Genomic DNA, 17,300 nt, shown 5'->3' on the forward strand with positions numbered 1-17,300 from the left:
GAAAGTAAATCTTAATTTCAACTTCATACGAAAAATAGTTTTTCAGTATTTATGCCATTACTCTCCTGTAAGGTACAACAGCAAAAGAGCCTATTTGCTATGAAGGGAGTGACCTTACTCATGAAATAAGAGCTCTACTTATCCAAGCACTGCATCACTGCAAAGGCCGTATCTGGCTTGTGCTGTGCTGTTAGCTACTTTTAAAGGTATGTTTATCTGGAGTTGAAAACAAAATGAACAGCCTTTTTCCTTTAAAAACACCTCGCTGACTAAAGGATCTCAGCCTTGGAAATTGATATTTTTAAAGCATTTATTCTACCATACTATAAAACAGAAGAAGTAGAAACGTGTGCATACCTGTGGGTTTCCAATGTTGTCAGCAGTACTTTTTTTCCTTAGGGTGTCAACAATATGTATAATACCATTGGCTGCTGGGAGATTTGAGTGCAGAACATTGTACAGCTCCCCTGGCACATCTTGGTATCGAAATGATTTGGTGTGTCCCTGGGTAACATTGCAAGGTTATTTTCATGTATATGTTCAAGGGATCACAACAGATCTGTATAATCATTGGGTTAGCAAAGTGAAGACGCAATTGGGTTTACTCTGGAAAAAGTAAATATAAGGGATGCCCTCAGTGCAGAACAAACATCTCACTCCTACATGAGTGTGGGTAATATGTCCATCCTGGAGTATTCTGAAACCTTATCAGAGAAAGAAGACCTAATCTGGGACAGTCATCTCTAGATTTAGGTCTGTGTGAGCGTGAATGCTTCTCCCAGCTGTGGAACATGGCAGGGTGCCTCGATCACCAACCTGCTGCGCTGAGCTGCCAAGCACAAAGAGAGAGGCATGCTGCCTCCTGGGCACCCAAACACAGCATATGGAAGCAGTCCTGAAACTACAGCTCTGATTGAAGCTTTTATTAGCTCCTAAAGCAACAAGGTGTTCCATGACAAAGCCCAAACAGTCAGGCTCTCTAAATTATAAGGTGTGCGTCTGGTCCTTCTATACTGTGCACAATCCTGCACCGAAGGTGGGTGAACAGAGGTGCACCTTTAAAGTGAGCCCCAAGGTATTGGTGCTTGTACCCCAAGGTACAAGGTATTGGTGCAGCCATAACTCGGGTACAGGCATGCACAGCTTCTCTGTGCTCTTTCTGAACTTTTCCTCCCTGACCTTCACTTCAGTTCACATCTCTGGGAAGTCCAGCTGAAACAAAGGCTTCCTGGATCAAAAGGCTCCTGAGTAAACAAACAGGAAAGAAATGTATGAAGACCATTGATAAGTTCTGTTCAGATGCCCCAGCTCCAAATAACGCTTTGTACTTTCGGTGCAGGCAGGGTGCATGTATTACAACCCAGACCCTGAGGCCAAGGCTGGATCCTCAGAGAGGAAACGTCCAGCTCTCCCTCGGCCAGCTGTGGACGAGCATACCGGAAATGTGCAGGATGGAGAGAGAACAGTGGATGCTGGAAAACATGAGTCAGTTAAAAAGGAGAAAAGGAACAAACTGGGTAACTGGAAGAGGAGATAGTCAGCATGTAGCTGTGTCTGAGAACAGGAGCTCCGAGGAGAAGCATTCAGCCCAAAGGGTGACTGCTGCAAAATACTGCAGTTGGTAACATCGCAGGGAAAAGCTTTCTTCTCCAGAATGCATATGCAGACTGCAGAAACATCTTCACCAGGTTTAGGAGTCAGGCTCTGCCTAACTTGTTGTTTGCAGAAACATCTGCTTGTCAACCCTTAAAACATCTTGCTTTGGATCTCACAAAGGATCTTTCTGAGGGACAGCAGCATTAGGCCTGTACAACAACAAGCTGATAAAAGAGCATCCTCTAGAACAGGAACAACTGGAAATCACTTCGATACAGTCTCTTGCTAAGCAAGAACAATTACAACTTTTCAGCCTTTTCTTCCCATCTGCATACTTTCTTTTTGCCCCAGGACTATCAGGACACATCAGGACAGTCTGCCTCTGACAGCTTGATCCACAACCGACCAAGCAGATGTGTTCAGATGTGCATCCACCTTAAAACTCAAAAAAGACTTTGCTTCTCCAGGCTAAAGAAATGCAAACAGTTTCACACCACGCCTGTGTGCACATCTCAAGTGGATGGTAAGAGCCAAGGAGCAGAGAAGTGACTATTTTTAACTAGACATAAAGATACAGGATAAGTATCCAAAGAAGATTTTTGTCCTGATAAATACATTATAATCTAAGAAATCTGTGACATCCCCATCTCTTAAAACTTCATTATTCTCTGTAAGAAGTGAAAATGAAAAACTGTTGTGATCACAGGCATGCTGATCGGAGAAAAACAGTTTTCTCATTAAGAAAGCACACTGAGGAAACAATGTGCCCAAACTCTGGTCAGTCTGACACAAAAACAGCAGTCCTGGACTTCAGGAGTTCCTTTACCTGGTTACTGAATGTCAGCCGATGTCCTGACAAGGTCCACATAGTCTTGGCTTTAACCATGTCTTCTATCAAATGCAGACCAGGGACAATGTGCATCCTGCACAGATCTGCAGCAGCAGTGCCCTGTGGGGAGTAAAGGGCACACAGAGAAGGGAAACCGTACGCCCTTTCAAAAACTTCATTTAATTAAAGAGCCCTAACACTACTATAACAAAAAAGCTTTGCATATAATATTGAGCTTCCCTCTTCATTTTGCATCACTGGAGAAGCACTGTGGCAAACACAGAGAGATTGATTCATTTGAGAGTGATTTTAGAAGAATCCCCTGAAGAGAAACCTATGGGACCTGGACAGTTTTAAAACTATTCCCGCATGGCCAAGATTACAAGACTTGCCTAAGCTCTGCACACACAGTCTCTGTTTATGTTGGTCCATACAGGTGACCTAATCTGCTGACTTTACCTTTGGTTTCTTCCTTTGTTTTCTGGGTTTTCCATCGCTAGTGATTTCTAAAGACAATCAGCTGTGGATACTGACTTAGGTGGAACTAATCCTTCAGGAGCAGGTAGACTAGAAGGGTCTGTCTTCATCTATTTTCTACGATTACAGGAATTGCCACCATGGCCTCAGCACAGGATGGACTTGTGCTAGTAGAAAGCTCTGCTCAACAAGGTATTAAGCAACTGCACAAAAACTACTGCAATGAACAGAATTTAATTAAAATTAATAGAATTGTAACGTGACCCACAGGATCTACTTGAAGCCCAGAACTCTAACTCTTGTCTCTGCTCCCATAGGAGTTTTTTCTAGTCTTGTCATCTTTGCTTTCCCTATTAGTAAGATGAACTCCTCCTGAGAAGCTGACACTGTACCCATACCTAGGGCCATACCAAGGAACTGCCCCACATCCAACACCTTGATGCAGATCTCTGAACCTTCTGAAAACCCCACACTAAAGCAGTTAAAAGCCACATAAATGTTTGAGAATGGTCACACAGGGAAGGTTGGAGCTTTAAACAAGCATGACCAGAAGAACTTAAACTTTTTGAAGTTACAGCTCCTGATGTTAAAAACAAAGGACTGTCAATAATGAAGGCAGAGATAGGGGTTTTAAAAATAATGCCAGGGACGTGACATCCTCTGTGAGACTGCAGCTGAACAAGACAAAAAGCAGTCCTTACAAGGGATTGCTTCTCTTAATACTCTCTCATTTGTCATCAGTTTTTATAGGCTGCAGAACTCAGGCAGGAAGAAATCTTAAGACAGCAAACATTTGCTAAAAGCAAGCAAACTTACGTTTAATTCCATTTTGTTATTAATTGGAAGAAGGGAAGGTACGAAGACAGTGAAAGGCCCATATTTAGTCAGCAACACTGAACAACCAGCAACTGCAAAGAGTGACAACGCAGCAAAGTTAATCAGAAGTTACACAACTCCAGCCATAATTATTCTTCATGTTAACAGCACTATTCAATCTGCACATTTTCAGCAGCTGGCATGTAACTAGTACTTGCTTACATGGAACTAAAGGCAGCTTGGTACTGCTACCTTCTCACAGCTCAGCAGGTGGCTATTCATTTTAAGCATCTGACCACAAGATTGCTGAAGATTACAGGTGACTGGTCCACATCGAATCACTGCTGAAATGTGCAGACTGTTTAAAATATTTATGCTTCCGTGTGCTTACTAATCTACTCAACATGTTCTCTGTTTTTCACTTGAAACAACTCATTTTTGGGTGCCACCAGGATTAATGGAAACTATACACTTCTTGTGAGGATACTGTGAACCCACAGTTGTCCATCTTCACTCCGTTGTCAGGCTCATCAACAAAGTTCCTATCAATAAAGGTTGCTTGTTATCAAGTCCTGCTGTGCTGGAGTTAGGAACCCAGAGCTCATAGTGCTCATATTGCAGATCAGTGTGGAAAATATACTTAAAAACAAGTATTGGCAGCTCTGGAATATGAGAGGGAGAAAATCCCATGATAGCTGAAGCTGAGCCTGCAGGTGACACTGAGGTGGAGACACTGCTGAGACACTGTAGGTGGAGGCGCGCTACTGGCTTGAGGGAAACGGGTTTGACTCACAGCCCAGAGCAAGTTCTCCTTTTTTCACCAGGGCTGTCAAATAACTAACACATCCACACCATTCTTTGCAGGTACCTCCTCAGTTCACAAGCCAAAACTGGTAATGTGAGTTGAGTTCAGAGATGCAGTGCATTTAATTTTGCAGGCCGTGAGCATGCACTGCCAAAGTCCTGTTATGATGAGAGGCTTTCAGCCTCTTGCTGACATGCTTTGCCCCTCTCTCCCCCTGGCTTAATTCCCCAAACAAATTCAAAAGGCGCTTACCAAACATCTTCCTGGCAACATTTAATTTCCCATTGAACATTCCATGAGAATTATGCTTGTTTATTTCACTCATGAGATCTCTGTAGCAGCTTCTCCCATCTCCAATCTCCCCTTCTTTACACACGCAGCTAGAGACAAGAAGGAAAGCTAACTAAACATTATGAAGAAGTTCTCACACCACTTTTGACAAATCTGAGTAGGACAAAAGTAGTATCTGCATTTGAAAGAGTAATTGCCACCTTAAGGTGTAATTCAGAGCTTAGTAATTACTGCCTCATCTAAGGGATGGGAAATAAAATGCAGGCCTCTGGATGGCAGATAGCTTTGGCCCTAATCAAAGATAAAGAAGATGCTTTCTCAGATGCAATCAACATCAGAACAGTCTTCTTTAGTGTTCAGGGTACAGATAGCCAGTGTATTTATCAATGCCTTCTATCCTGTTATTCAGCCAGAGTCAATCACTACAGCATCTGAAAATGTGTGGCAATTCACAAACCCCACAAAGCTAAGTGAAAATCTTGTGAACAGCTCTCGTGACCCCTGAGCGTCAGTGAGAAATACCGGCCCCAGCAACTGGTTAGCTTCAGGTTGCTCTAGAATTAAGGAGGGCCTTAAACACTCTAATGACTTTTGCAGAAAAGTTTATCTGCATGTGAAAACATCCATCCTGATCCACACACCATAAGGTCATTGCTCAGAGATTACTTGAGATCGCTGGCCAATAACCAACGTTTTTTCCTGTTTGGGTTTTGTCCAAGCACCAGCTCTGCTCACTGGTTTGGGGCCACCAGACCCCAAAGGGAGGTCTGACATCACTCCGGCCGCTGAGGGCTGAGTGCCAGCTGAAGTCAGGGGCTGTGCAGAACACGGAGTTCTGCCCTTTGCTGGCCTGTCTTCAGAGTAGAAAGCCATGGTTTCAGCTCTGCCCTGGAGCACACACACTTTTTTGGTAGGCCAAAAAATGGTCCTAGGTCTGCCATCATTTCTCATCTACAGGGTATCAATTTCTAAACATTTTGCTTGGGAGTATAAAATGAGATCTGGCATTTCTTCCCTCCCTTCTCTGTCATTCTGCAACTCCACTTCTTGCTTCTCATTTCAATCTCTGTTTCTTCAAAATGTAGCTAATCCGCACTTGATTTCCATTATAGCTGCAGAAGAAGTTTTAAAAGCAATCCTTAAACTGGCATACCTGGGATTTCCATGGGAATTAATTTCACACTTAGAAGAGAAACCACAAAAATACGTCTGGCAGTCATTGGCAAATGAAGCACATTCTAATGAAGGAGGCCGTGCGATCATGCCAGGCTTGCAAACACAGGACGCCTAACGGAAGACAAAGCACTGATTACAGAGATTATTTCACCCTACAGAGAAAAAAAAAAAAACAACCAGTCTGATTACAACATTGAAGGGGAGGAGAGCAGATCTGAGCTCACACAATGGTGAGATCACTGGGAGAACTTCCACACGGCCACCCTCCTTGCAGGCTGCTGGCACACCATTATCGCCCTTACCTTTCCTGGGCCATTGTAAATACAATTCGTTGAGGTTTCTGGGCAGCCTCCATTGTTATCAACACAGGGGTTTATGGGCTGGCAAACCCTCCCATCTCCTTGATATCCTTCTCTGCACGTACACTCATACTTTCTTGGACCAAGAAACTTACATACTGCAAAGGGGGAGCATGGAGAAGAAGTGCAGGGATCCTGAGCTGAAAATGAAGAGACGAGAGGTGTAAGAATATCTACATTTCTGTTTTCATTACAGAACCTAATGATGCACAACGGAATGCCAGAAGCTAGTGGGAATGGATGATAAGGCATTTATGTGATTAAGGTTCTACAGCTTCCCATGAAAATAAAATAGCTTCAGATAGCAGTTTGGATTGATTTTTTTTTTCTAATTTGAAGAATTTGGATGACACATACTTCATACCACATACAGTAAAACAAATATGAGTGACAGAAAGAGGAGGCCTGGATTTACTCCTGAATTTTCATCATATCTGAGGATATCTACAAGCCGAGTTCGGCCAGCAAGAATTGGAAAAAGCCAGTGAAAAGAGAGCTATTGCTCTTGCAGGGATTCCTAAAAACCAGGCTATTACACTTCTGCAGTGACCCCGTATTCATGGCGATCGCGTTTACCCACAGATGCTAGAGCAGGGGTGTTTTTTCAGGCAGAGGACCTATCATGTCTCTCACCTACGCAAGCACTGCCGCTTTTTCTGTAGCCCAGCTTGCAGTTACACATCGCAGTCCCATCTTTAACCACGCATTCACTGTTGGCTTCACACCTCACACCTCTGCAAAGGGGGAGCTCTGAAATCACACAGCAAAGAGTTGCCCTTTGAGCAAGCAGGGCACTGCTGGAAGACACAACTTACCTTACAAGATGCATGCAAATGCCATGGGAACGTGGCTTCTACAGGCCCAAGGTAGCATAAAAACCAGGGCTATAAGCAGCGATGGATTTGCAGCTTGGGCAGTGGGGTCCCACAAGGCTTGGAAGGAAGGGGTTATCTACCAAGTTTCCAGAGAAATCCCATCTCCTTTTGGGACACATGTATCCAGGCCCATCTTACAGTTACCTCTAACAGCCCCTCTTCAGCTAGTGGTGCATTTACCTTGGTCACATCTGGGGCCAGTGTAGCCTCCATAGCAAGTGCAGCTTCTGTTCCCAGTGACACCGCTGTTGCATTCCCCATGCACACAGTCACACACTGAAAGGAAAGTCCAAGCAAACCTGGTCTTCAGCTTCAAGGCAGTGTGAAGGGCTCCAGTCTCACATTGCCTATCTGCCTTGGAAATTGGCACCCCGATGACCCACCACTTATCCACAGCAAGTGTAACTTGTTTCAAAAGTAATGCCATGCCAATGTGGAAGGAAGCAGTGTTAAGATCTACTGTATGTGAGATCCAAGCATTGGGGTCATTCTGTGAGTGCAAGCACTGGGATCACACTTATATCATCTGTGTGGATACAAAGGAAACAGGAGATGGAAGGCTGCCCTGGTTGTAAACTGATTCAAAATGATGTATGTGAGTAACAGTATTTTCTGTATTAATTTGTAGGGACCGCAATATGAAGGAAGCTGAGAGACAATTGGAGCAGTGACAGGAATTTGAGAACAGCTGGGAAAGGAGCCTGTGTTGCTCCAGAGCATGTGGGACGTGAGGAAACTGAGATAGTTCTGGTAATGGGAGAGGGAGAGAGGCTTTACAATAGGAAGAATGGACTAATTTGAATGAAACACTGAGAATCATTTTATGTAATGGGACAGCATGAAGACAAAATGTCAGGACATCTGCTATTAAACACTGCCAGCTGTCATCCCCTCCTCTCAGCCAGCACCGTCCCTCACTCAGCTTCCCCTCTGCTTTACTTGCTCTCAGGTGTTTCTGTGGAGGTTTCAGTCTTCCTTACCTGACTGGCAGTCTGGGCCAAAACGGTTTTCGTCTCGACAGTTCTGGCAGGCAAAACCACTGTACTGCTCCTAGAAGGGGGCCATGATGTGACAGATGTTATTTTTCTACACCACTGCATTCCTCCAAACGTTGCCATAGCTCAAAGTATCTCCCCATTTCTGCTGTCCTCTGGCAGCCAAAGCCCTGCAGTGCTGGTGTACCACAGCCCACACAGAGGGGTAAACCCACACCCAGAGGGCAAAATATCAGAACTCAGATTGCCTCTGAGGAAAAATCTCTGGATCACAGACAAGAACATATCAACTGCTGATATCTCTCTGGAAAAGGAATTCACAGATGCTCATGGGACATTAGGCATTGATTTTATAGGGATAGAGGACCTTAACTGTGTATTTTAATTGATATAGAAGTCCAAAATCAGCTTTTCTCAAAGTGGGGCTTGAGAGGCAGGGTTTTAGCTAGTCTCTTCACAATGCCATTAATTAAGGATGCTGTAAAAAGGGGGAAGTTTCAAGACAGTTCGGCCAATAATCTTAGAAACACTGCTTTATATGATTCACACACGCAGCAGTTGTTCGTGCTTCTGTTGTATTAAGACTAGAACTGCAATGGAAAAAAACAACAAAATGAGCTTTCTTTTTAGCCTTTCTTCCTTATCTGGAGAGGGGGAGGAACTGCCTACCAAGGTGAAGTACATCCTTAGGAAGTACATCAGGGAATTGTATCTTTCAATTCTGGTAAATGTGTGGCTCATCAAGAGGATCTCAGGGTTTCTTGCAGTCACAGGCAGACACTGATTATTTCAACTGATCAGAGGGGTAAATTCATGCAATTCTTTCTTAATTTCTTCCTAGAGATCCTTCTTAATGCCATAACCTCACCAACAGCGCCCTAGTGCTGGTGCAGACCACAGTGGTCCTCCAGTTGAATCACAGACACTGATGCTGGAATAAAAGACTCTGCTAATGACCCTCCAAGCAGAAGACTGGCCTTCATCAAAGGCTGCAGCACAGACAGCGCTCTGCTCCCTCAAATGTGACAAACCCCCTCAGAACCCATTTGCTGACCTTGCAGATGCAGGTTCCATTTCGCTGCAGACCATCCAAGCATGTCCCATGACCACTGCAGGGATTTTCAGAGCCTCCTGGACATTCTAGCAGGTAAGAGGACAGATGAGGTTACATTGAAAAACCTAAACTGCATCCCTGGTTTTACCCCTTCTTCCCCTAGGCGTTCTAGCTGTGCAAAAGCACAGTGGCTTCTTAACCAGCAAAGTCCTATAAGGGCTATTTGCACCTTGGGTTGGACTAACACACATATGGCACAAGAACTCCAGACCAGAGGGACACCAGAAAGAAATACCTTCCTCTTCCTTTGGAAACTTTCTTAAAGAGGAACAAAAACATCCCTTTCCAAAGCATTCTTTTTAAAGAAGAGACAAAAGGAAGTTCCAACAAAAGGGGTTATGTTACGTGCTAAATGTAAGCGGACGCAATCCACGTGAAGCAAAGAAATTGCTTCCCCATTATCTTTTAAACCTCCTAGACAGATAATGGAGACCACGTGAGTGCTTAGAAAGCAGGAACTGGAATCATGAGAATTAATCAACTCAAGGCATATTTAATGCCTCCTGTTGAAACTCTTTTTGACTTACTGAACAGCTGGAAGTATTACAGATGGATGAAAAACTTACCATAACACTCTGTACCCCAAAATCCTGGGCAGCACTTTTTCTCCTCAATTTCCTTCTTACATGTGCGATAGCACCCTGATAGGGACAGGGTATTTTCTCCTAACTTGACAGTGTACCTTAAAGAGAACAATCCAAGGTTCATAATTACCACACAAACACACCACACACTTGTTGCAGGGTTTCTCAGCAAGCACACTGCTGTGCTCTGAGTTCTGAACGGAAGAGAACTCTTCCCTGCCCCAGTACACGCACATGGAATTTCCCCTCTGGTCACATCTTCCCTAGGGATGCCTGCTGACTTGTGCTCCAAAGACAGGCTGTAAGAATTCCGCCAGGGACTGGATGTGAGACAGGATCTGGGGAAGTCTGACGATATCCAGACATAAACTGCAGATGCCGAACGGTTAGATGGCATAGAGACAGAGTAATGCTCTCCAGAGTGACTTCGGATTCTACAGCTAAAATAAATTTGAAAGAATAAAGTTTCCTTGCAAGACTTGTTGCCTTTTATCTTTCATTAATGACTCCACAGTGGTATGCTGGAAATTTGGATTTAATAGCTGTGTTCTTTCGCTGGGCTCTCTATGCCATCTAGGATATACCCCCTACATCCCTAAGAAGGAGCATTTTTCCCTTCATCCATTATCTTCAGGCAGAGGTAAGCCCTTGGTGGCAAACTGTCTCTTGCTCTGCGTGTGTGCTGGGCAGAACTGCACTTGGGTCTGTCCAACACCCCCCCAACACCCAAACTGACAGCATTAACAAAAGCTGTCTGCACTCGGGTTATTCTCACACTTTAGTTTATTGTTGGCACAACATCTTTCCCCAAAAGGAACTTGGAAATTGGCTTTGGATTCCGCCTGGCTCCCGTATATGTCTGTAGTTACTGCACAACTGCTACAGATATTTTTAAACTGTTTCTACAAAATAGCCAATACAGACAACAGTAGACAATGGGGCTATATTGTATAACATTCACTACTGAATAGATGTGCAAACAATAATCTATAGTGTTCCATTGTCTAAAAACTTATGGATACATTCAGTTTTCCTTCACCCTTTTCCTGCTAGAGTCAAGCTATAGAAACGCTCAACAGAATAAGAGCAAGGAAGACAAGAATTAAGATTATTTTTTTTCCTTTTTTTTCCCTCTCCTCCCTTTCTGCCTTAGTAAAGAAATTTTATCATAGAATTATGGAATGGCTTGGGTTGAAAAGGACCACAGTGATCATCTTGTTTCAATACCCTGCTGTGTGCAGATCACCAACTAGCAGCCCAGGCTGCCCAGAGCCACATCCAGCCTGGCCTTGAATGCCTGCAGGGATGGGGCATCCACAGCCTCCTTGGGCAACCTGTTCCAGTGCCTCACCACCCTCTGGGTGAAAAACTTCCTCCTGATATCCAACCTAAACCTCTCCTGTCTCAGTTTAACACCATTCCCCCTTGTCCTATCACTATCCACCACTGTAAACAGCTGTTGCCCCTCCTGTTTATACGCTCCCTTCAAATACTGGAAGGGTACTGAGTATTTAGCTCAGTCAGTGAGTCCTGTTTTGTTTCTTTCCCAACTCTGTCCCCCATCCCATTGGGAGGGGAATTTGTGGTACTGGGCTGCTGCCAGGTTAAACCACAGCAGTCTGAAATGGGTTTCTACCGACCTCTACAGAGTACATAGAGCTCTGTTTAGTTGCTACATCACGATCAGAAAACTCAGGTTGTTCAGGGCAAGGTGGAGGTAATCACTGTACAACTTATTTTCGGTATGTAGAACCTCAGACCATGACAAAGTCCCTGGGATTTGCAAGGAAATAAAAGCAACAACGGGGGCCATAAATCGATTTTGTGTATCTGAAATCAAAACTGCTTGGATCGTTAGAGCTCACAAACCACACACATCACTGTTACCCCTTGCATAGCAGGGCTAAACCAAAACCATGACTGCCTAGGGAGTGCCTTACCTGCATCCCCTCACAAATCCTTCGGTGGCCCTTATCCAGCCTTTGGGACAGGATGTCCTAAACATCACAGCACAAGATGTACACGCTGTGCTTGAGGTAAATGTCATCTTGACGTTGCATTTCATGGATTTTAACTTGGAAAAAAAACCAAAAAAACAAAGCAGAACAAAAATGAAATAAGTTCAAAACTGAGTGGTTTTCATATTGACAACTATTAGTATCTTTGTCAGCACTGCATCATTCTTTTTGCAACCAAGAAGATCAGGGAGGAGACTTGGATAATAAATATGACTGGTGATAAATTCAGCATAAGTACCTCCACCTAACCAGAACAACTTCTCCTTAGGGGCTCAGGCATCCTTGCAGGGTTTTTCCATACCCTTGTACCCACCAGCTCTGCTCCTCCAAAAGAAATGCAGCCAGAGCAGATGAGAAAAATACAGCCTCACAGAGAACAGGCATCATTGCATGCCAGCTTGTCACTGAAGCTCACAGATGACTCTCCTCGAATTCCTAAACAACTTGAGCCAAGCAACTGCACAAGAGACGTCTTTGCTCATTTTAAAAAGAGAAAATGTTCACCTCTGATGATGGCAGGGAAAAGCTGGGAGGCAGGAGTTCTGTTTGTCCCAAAAGCTCATCAGTTGGAAAAAAAACACAACTCTCCTCAAATGTACCTCTACAGGCACTGTATTTTCTAAAAATAAAAATATTAGATCAGATTCTGGGAGGAGATCTCCATCTGGGATATTTTTCTAAAGCCAATCCTGAACAACGCCGTTAGCCCAGCAGCTCTCCTGTTGTCCAGAACACCCTGTTTTGGGTTCCCACCAGCAACCTCAGTCCAGCTCTGCTTCCTTTGAACCTGAGTAAGCCCAACTGCATACGTTTGCCTCAGAACAAAGGAGGAAGTCCACAGCTTCCCATTCCCATCTTTATCAGCAGCCCAGGAAGGCCCTCCCGTATGATAGCCAACAGACCCTGTCAGGAAAACCTCCTGAGAGATAACCCTGGAGTCCTAGCTCTGCAGGGACATCTCTGCACAACAGTTTCCTGACTGACACATGTTCCCTCTGCCTGGAGCTGCTGACCTTTTCCTGCCTTCCTGGAGTTACCTGCAGCCATCCGTGCAGAGATGCTCCCAGCAAACCAACCGACTCTTGTGATGGTCCCTCATGTGGATATCATTTCTAGTTGTGCATCTGGGACACTCCTTGCTGAACTTTAATAACTACTTCCTTTGGAAGGACTCCCTTCCCTGCATTATAAATAGCTTGAAAACAATCTGAGATCCTCCAGATTCATCTCCCCATCCCCTGTGACCCAAAGCTTCACTAACTCTATCCAGCAGGATAGAGGTCAGCTTTGCCATTCCTTATGTTTCTACCCTACAGGCACACAGTGTAGCCAGAAATCTCACATCTTTTATGGAGCAAAACTAAGACAGTCACTACAGATGGGTAAATGAGGAGCTAATTCTGGAGTACTCTGCCTCGAACGATCAGTGGTGCCATTGATGGGGCAGGAAAGAAACAGCTCAAAATAGTGGATTTTAGCACAAAGTAGGACTCCAGATTAAAGCTCAGCTTTTGAGAGAATCCAGATGAACTCAGACACCCAGTTCTAGCAGAATTGTGCATCCGGTCCCTTCAAATCCCAGCCTCAGCCTTCGCTCAGGCAATGCCTCAGGAAAAGGAGAAGGGAGAAGCTTAAGGAGGAAAGGCAGATGGATGCCTTACTACAGGAGATGCTCTTTCACTGTCAGAACTTCCCCACAAACCCTTATCAGGTGTCTGAGCCTCCCCATCTACATGAAAAAGTCCACACAAAGAGTAAAGCACAAGGCATTACATTAAAGCCCTCCAATCTTCTCTCTCATCTTTACTTCCAGGTATCAGGAGCTGGCTGCCAGCACACCTGGGCCACTAAACCTGTTCTCTGCCACACATTCAATTTTTTTTCTGTCCAGCATTGGCACCCCATTTCTAAACAGAGAAGGATGCTGTGAGAGGAGCACCTCCTTACCCAGTGACACCTGTAAGTATTTGCAGTTCGTTTTCAGAATAAAACAAAGGCCTCTAAGGCAAGACAGTTGCCATGGAATCCCCCCACCCTAAATTCCTAGGACACTTGGTGAAGCTTAGGCAGCTTTCCAGTAAGACCTTCCCCTTTTTGGAAGGAAATATGCCCATGTCAGCAGCAACCAGCAGGAGGAAAGAGGAAGAAAATAGCAGTGTGGAAAATGAAAAAAAAATAAAATGTCCCTTCTTATTTGAGTGACAGAACTGATGAAGTAGTCATTTTTCTCCGTTTGCTTTGTTTGGAAAGCAGAAGAAAGAATCGACAGACATAAAAGCGGTGGTTTGGATGCTCAGGCTTTGGAGAGGATGAGAGGCAGGCTGCAGCTGCAGTCACAGGGCACTCCTGGGGCACAGCCTTGTGGAAAACAGCCATGCTGCTCCTCTGGCCTTATCTGTGACCATTCCTCCTAAGGCTGAAAACACTGGGGATGAAGCAGCAGGAGGGAACGTCTGCCTCTGTGTTGCAGCACGGCTGCCCATAGCACTGAGGACCCATGAAGCCCCTGGTGGCTGTGCCAGGGGAAGAAGGGGGTGAGGTGACAACAGGCACTGCTCCCATCAGATGAGGTGAGCCTGAACTGCACCACGCTTTGGGTGCAAAGCAAGCAAACAGGAAAGCTGGTGTTCTCAATCAGCTCCAAAAATAAAGGAGGCTTTTAGAGCTGTAGCCAAAAAGGTTCATGGGCATGGAGCCCCTGCGCACACTGAGCAATGTCCTGCCAGGGCAGGATGGTTCTTTCTCACTGCACTCACTCACACGTATGTGCAGGAGCAGCCGTGGTCCTCTGGGCTTCACTGAGACACTTCTGAGCTTCTGGATGCTGCAGTGCTTCCTACGCTTTTCTCTTTTACTTTCCAGGTGCTCGTGTTTATTTTATTCAATTTCAAGAGAATAAGCTGCGGACTTTTTTAAGGGCTATTTTTATTCCCTTCATTTTCTTATCACTTATCACTTCCTCTCAAATCGTAACACAAATCCTTCTGCAAGACAAAACTCCAAGGAAGAAAGAAAAACATATTTGGACTTCAGTGTTCGGCTCCAACAATCCTGGGAGCCAGTTCTGGAAACAGTCATTATCTAATGAATCACCAAGTTTCCAGTGCTTTTGCCCTTTACAAAACAAAGCTTCAGACATTTGCTTGAGTCACTACAGTCATATAACAAGTTCTCAGGTGCACTTTAGCTGAGCAGACCAGCGGCTCCTGGACATACCAATACTTTGCATTTGCCCAAGAAAAGTTCATGCTGAGAGTTTGTCCTCTCAGCATGAGGACAAACAGCTCGGAGACACTTAAGACAAAGAGCCTTCCTCTCCTTCCCCTGCTACTTCTATTCTTCCTCCAGTATCACCTGGGACTGATCTCCCAACAGTGAAACTCTCCTGGTTCTCACATGTGCTGTATCTTCTGCAACTTATACTAAAGCCCAAATCAAGCTGACAGACCTGAGTTATCAAATCAGAGCTCTGAGATAACATCACTGGAAACCAGCTGCCACAAAGCCTCTCTTTTCTCTCTCAGTGACCCCTGCGAAGCTCCTGCAAGGCAACGGAAGGCTTCTGGTGGCACCTCAGCACTTCTCTAACAGTCACATTCTGTGGCTGTCCTGAGTGATCTGAGAAGACTTCATCAGACTCTTGTTTTTCCTTGCTTCCCATTTTAGCTTTTCAAGAGTTTCTTCTCTCCCTCCAGGAGAAGGAAGCTTTTGGGAAAAGAGATCTGAAAGGTCATTTTTCCTAGAGTAAATAATCTGCTCAAGAGGTGATTATAAATATTTCACCTCTCTCTGAGCAGTCACTCATTACCTACATTTTAACTGCTTCATACCCAGCCAGACACCTCAGGAATTACAGAAATCAACATCTCTTCAAAGTGAAGAGACCAACATTTCTGCTGGCAGCAGCTGAAGGAGCCCTGCCTCTGCATGCACTGCTGCACTGGAACCTGCTTGTCTGGAAATCATGCTGTCAGACCAACAGTGAGCACCAGTGGAGACACTTCTTCAAACCATACTTGTGCTCAAGTCACCATAAATATCCTGGAAGTCTGAAAAGTTCACAAGGTTCTTACCTTATTTAAAAGCTTTTTAGCCATGTATGGCCCTTGAATTAGCCTATGAAAGTGCCATATACATAAACAGAAGCTTCTACCTAAATTTCTCACACTGAAGCATCCTTCCAGCACTCTGTCCTTTCCTAAGTCAGGTCTTCCAGACTCAGAATCATGTTCGCTCATCTGTGCACTCCCCTCAAAACTATCTGTCATTCAACACAAGGTAACCCTCCTACAGCTCAGATGCCCAAGGAAGAGGATTTCCAAATGCCTCACACAGCTTCAGACTTTGTAGGCCAGTCCATTCCTTCGACAGCAGAAAAAAGACAAGGGCAGCAGGTGACACAAATACACATCAGAGTGAAGACCTTAGACATACAGAGGCATCCTACACTCCTAGCACTACAAGTGCTAAACACAAGAGTGGAAATAGAGAAACTGAAGGAAATCTTCCCACTGAAAGTATGTGGTTTTCTTCCTTGGGGAACTGCAAGGAAATGTACATGAAACAAATGTATTCTCTCTGCTGCACATCAACAGTTCAATGAGATTTTTGGAAGTGTTTTAGAAAACTCTCCAGGGACACATATGGACCTGTGCTGAGTGATGCCTGAGGTACAGAAAATAGCAGAAGACAAAGATCCCCAGTGATGTTCTACACTGCATTCAGTGCTGATCATAAATACAAACTGAACCTGATAAAAAATTCAAGTAATTTGCTTCAACCTTAACGTTGGCTCTGACCTTTAGGCGATACATAGAATGGCCTGGGTTGAAAAAGACCACAATGATCATCTTGTTTCAATCCCCCTGCTTTGTGCAGGTCGCCAACCAGCAGCCCAGGCTGCCCAGAGCCACATCCAGCCTGGCCTTGAATGCCTGCAGGGATGGGGCATCCACAGCCTCCTTGGGCAACCTGTTCCAGTGCCTCACCACCCTCTGGCTGAAAAACTTCCTCCTGATATCCAACCTAAACCTCCCCTGTCTCAGTTTAACACCATTCCCCCTTGTCCTATCACTATCCAACCCCGTAAACAGTTGTTCCCTTCAAGTCCACCCATGAGCAAGGAATGTATTTTACAGGCTGAAAGTTCCATTCTGCATGCTATTCTGCACCTAGCAAAATGCACATGAGAAACAGAGGTTGGAGAGGACTGTTCTGCAGCACACAAACGTTCATATGTGAAGGGCTGTTTGAGGAACATTTAAACAAAGGCAGGCAGACTTACCTTCGGAGTCTCACAGTCGGCTGTGGGAATGAAGCACGCTGCTAAGAAGAAAAGCAGCAACCCAGGAGGATGCATTTTCAT

General features: G+C 44.7%; 1 protein-coding gene across 1 annotated transcript in view; it reads right to left on the bottom strand.

Annotated features, from left to right (window-relative positions):
• The window catches only part of STAB1 (stabilin 1), a gene marked incomplete at both ends in the record, with an annotated part of 50,874 nt that extends 33,574 nt beyond the window's left edge, over window positions 1-17,300 (bottom strand). Inside the window, 13 exon segments of the mRNA XM_079540558.1 lie at window positions 358-504; window positions 2,423-2,545; window positions 3,719-3,810; window positions 4,776-4,903; window positions 5,968-6,101; window positions 6,293-6,489; window positions 6,983-7,099; window positions 7,405-7,500; window positions 8,205-8,274; window positions 9,274-9,359; window positions 9,900-10,015; window positions 11,858-11,991; window positions 17,220-17,300. Coding sequence (XP_079396684.1) covers window positions 358-504; window positions 2,423-2,545; window positions 3,719-3,810; window positions 4,776-4,903; window positions 5,968-6,101; window positions 6,293-6,489; window positions 6,983-7,099; window positions 7,405-7,500; window positions 8,205-8,274; window positions 9,274-9,359; window positions 9,900-10,015; window positions 11,858-11,991; window positions 17,220-17,300 — 1,521 coding nt within the window.

This window comes from Tetrao urogallus, assembly GCF_951394365.1.
Source record: "Tetrao urogallus genome assembly, chromosome: 10".
Taxonomy (NCBI): domain Eukaryota; kingdom Metazoa; phylum Chordata; class Aves; order Galliformes; family Phasianidae; genus Tetrao; species Tetrao urogallus.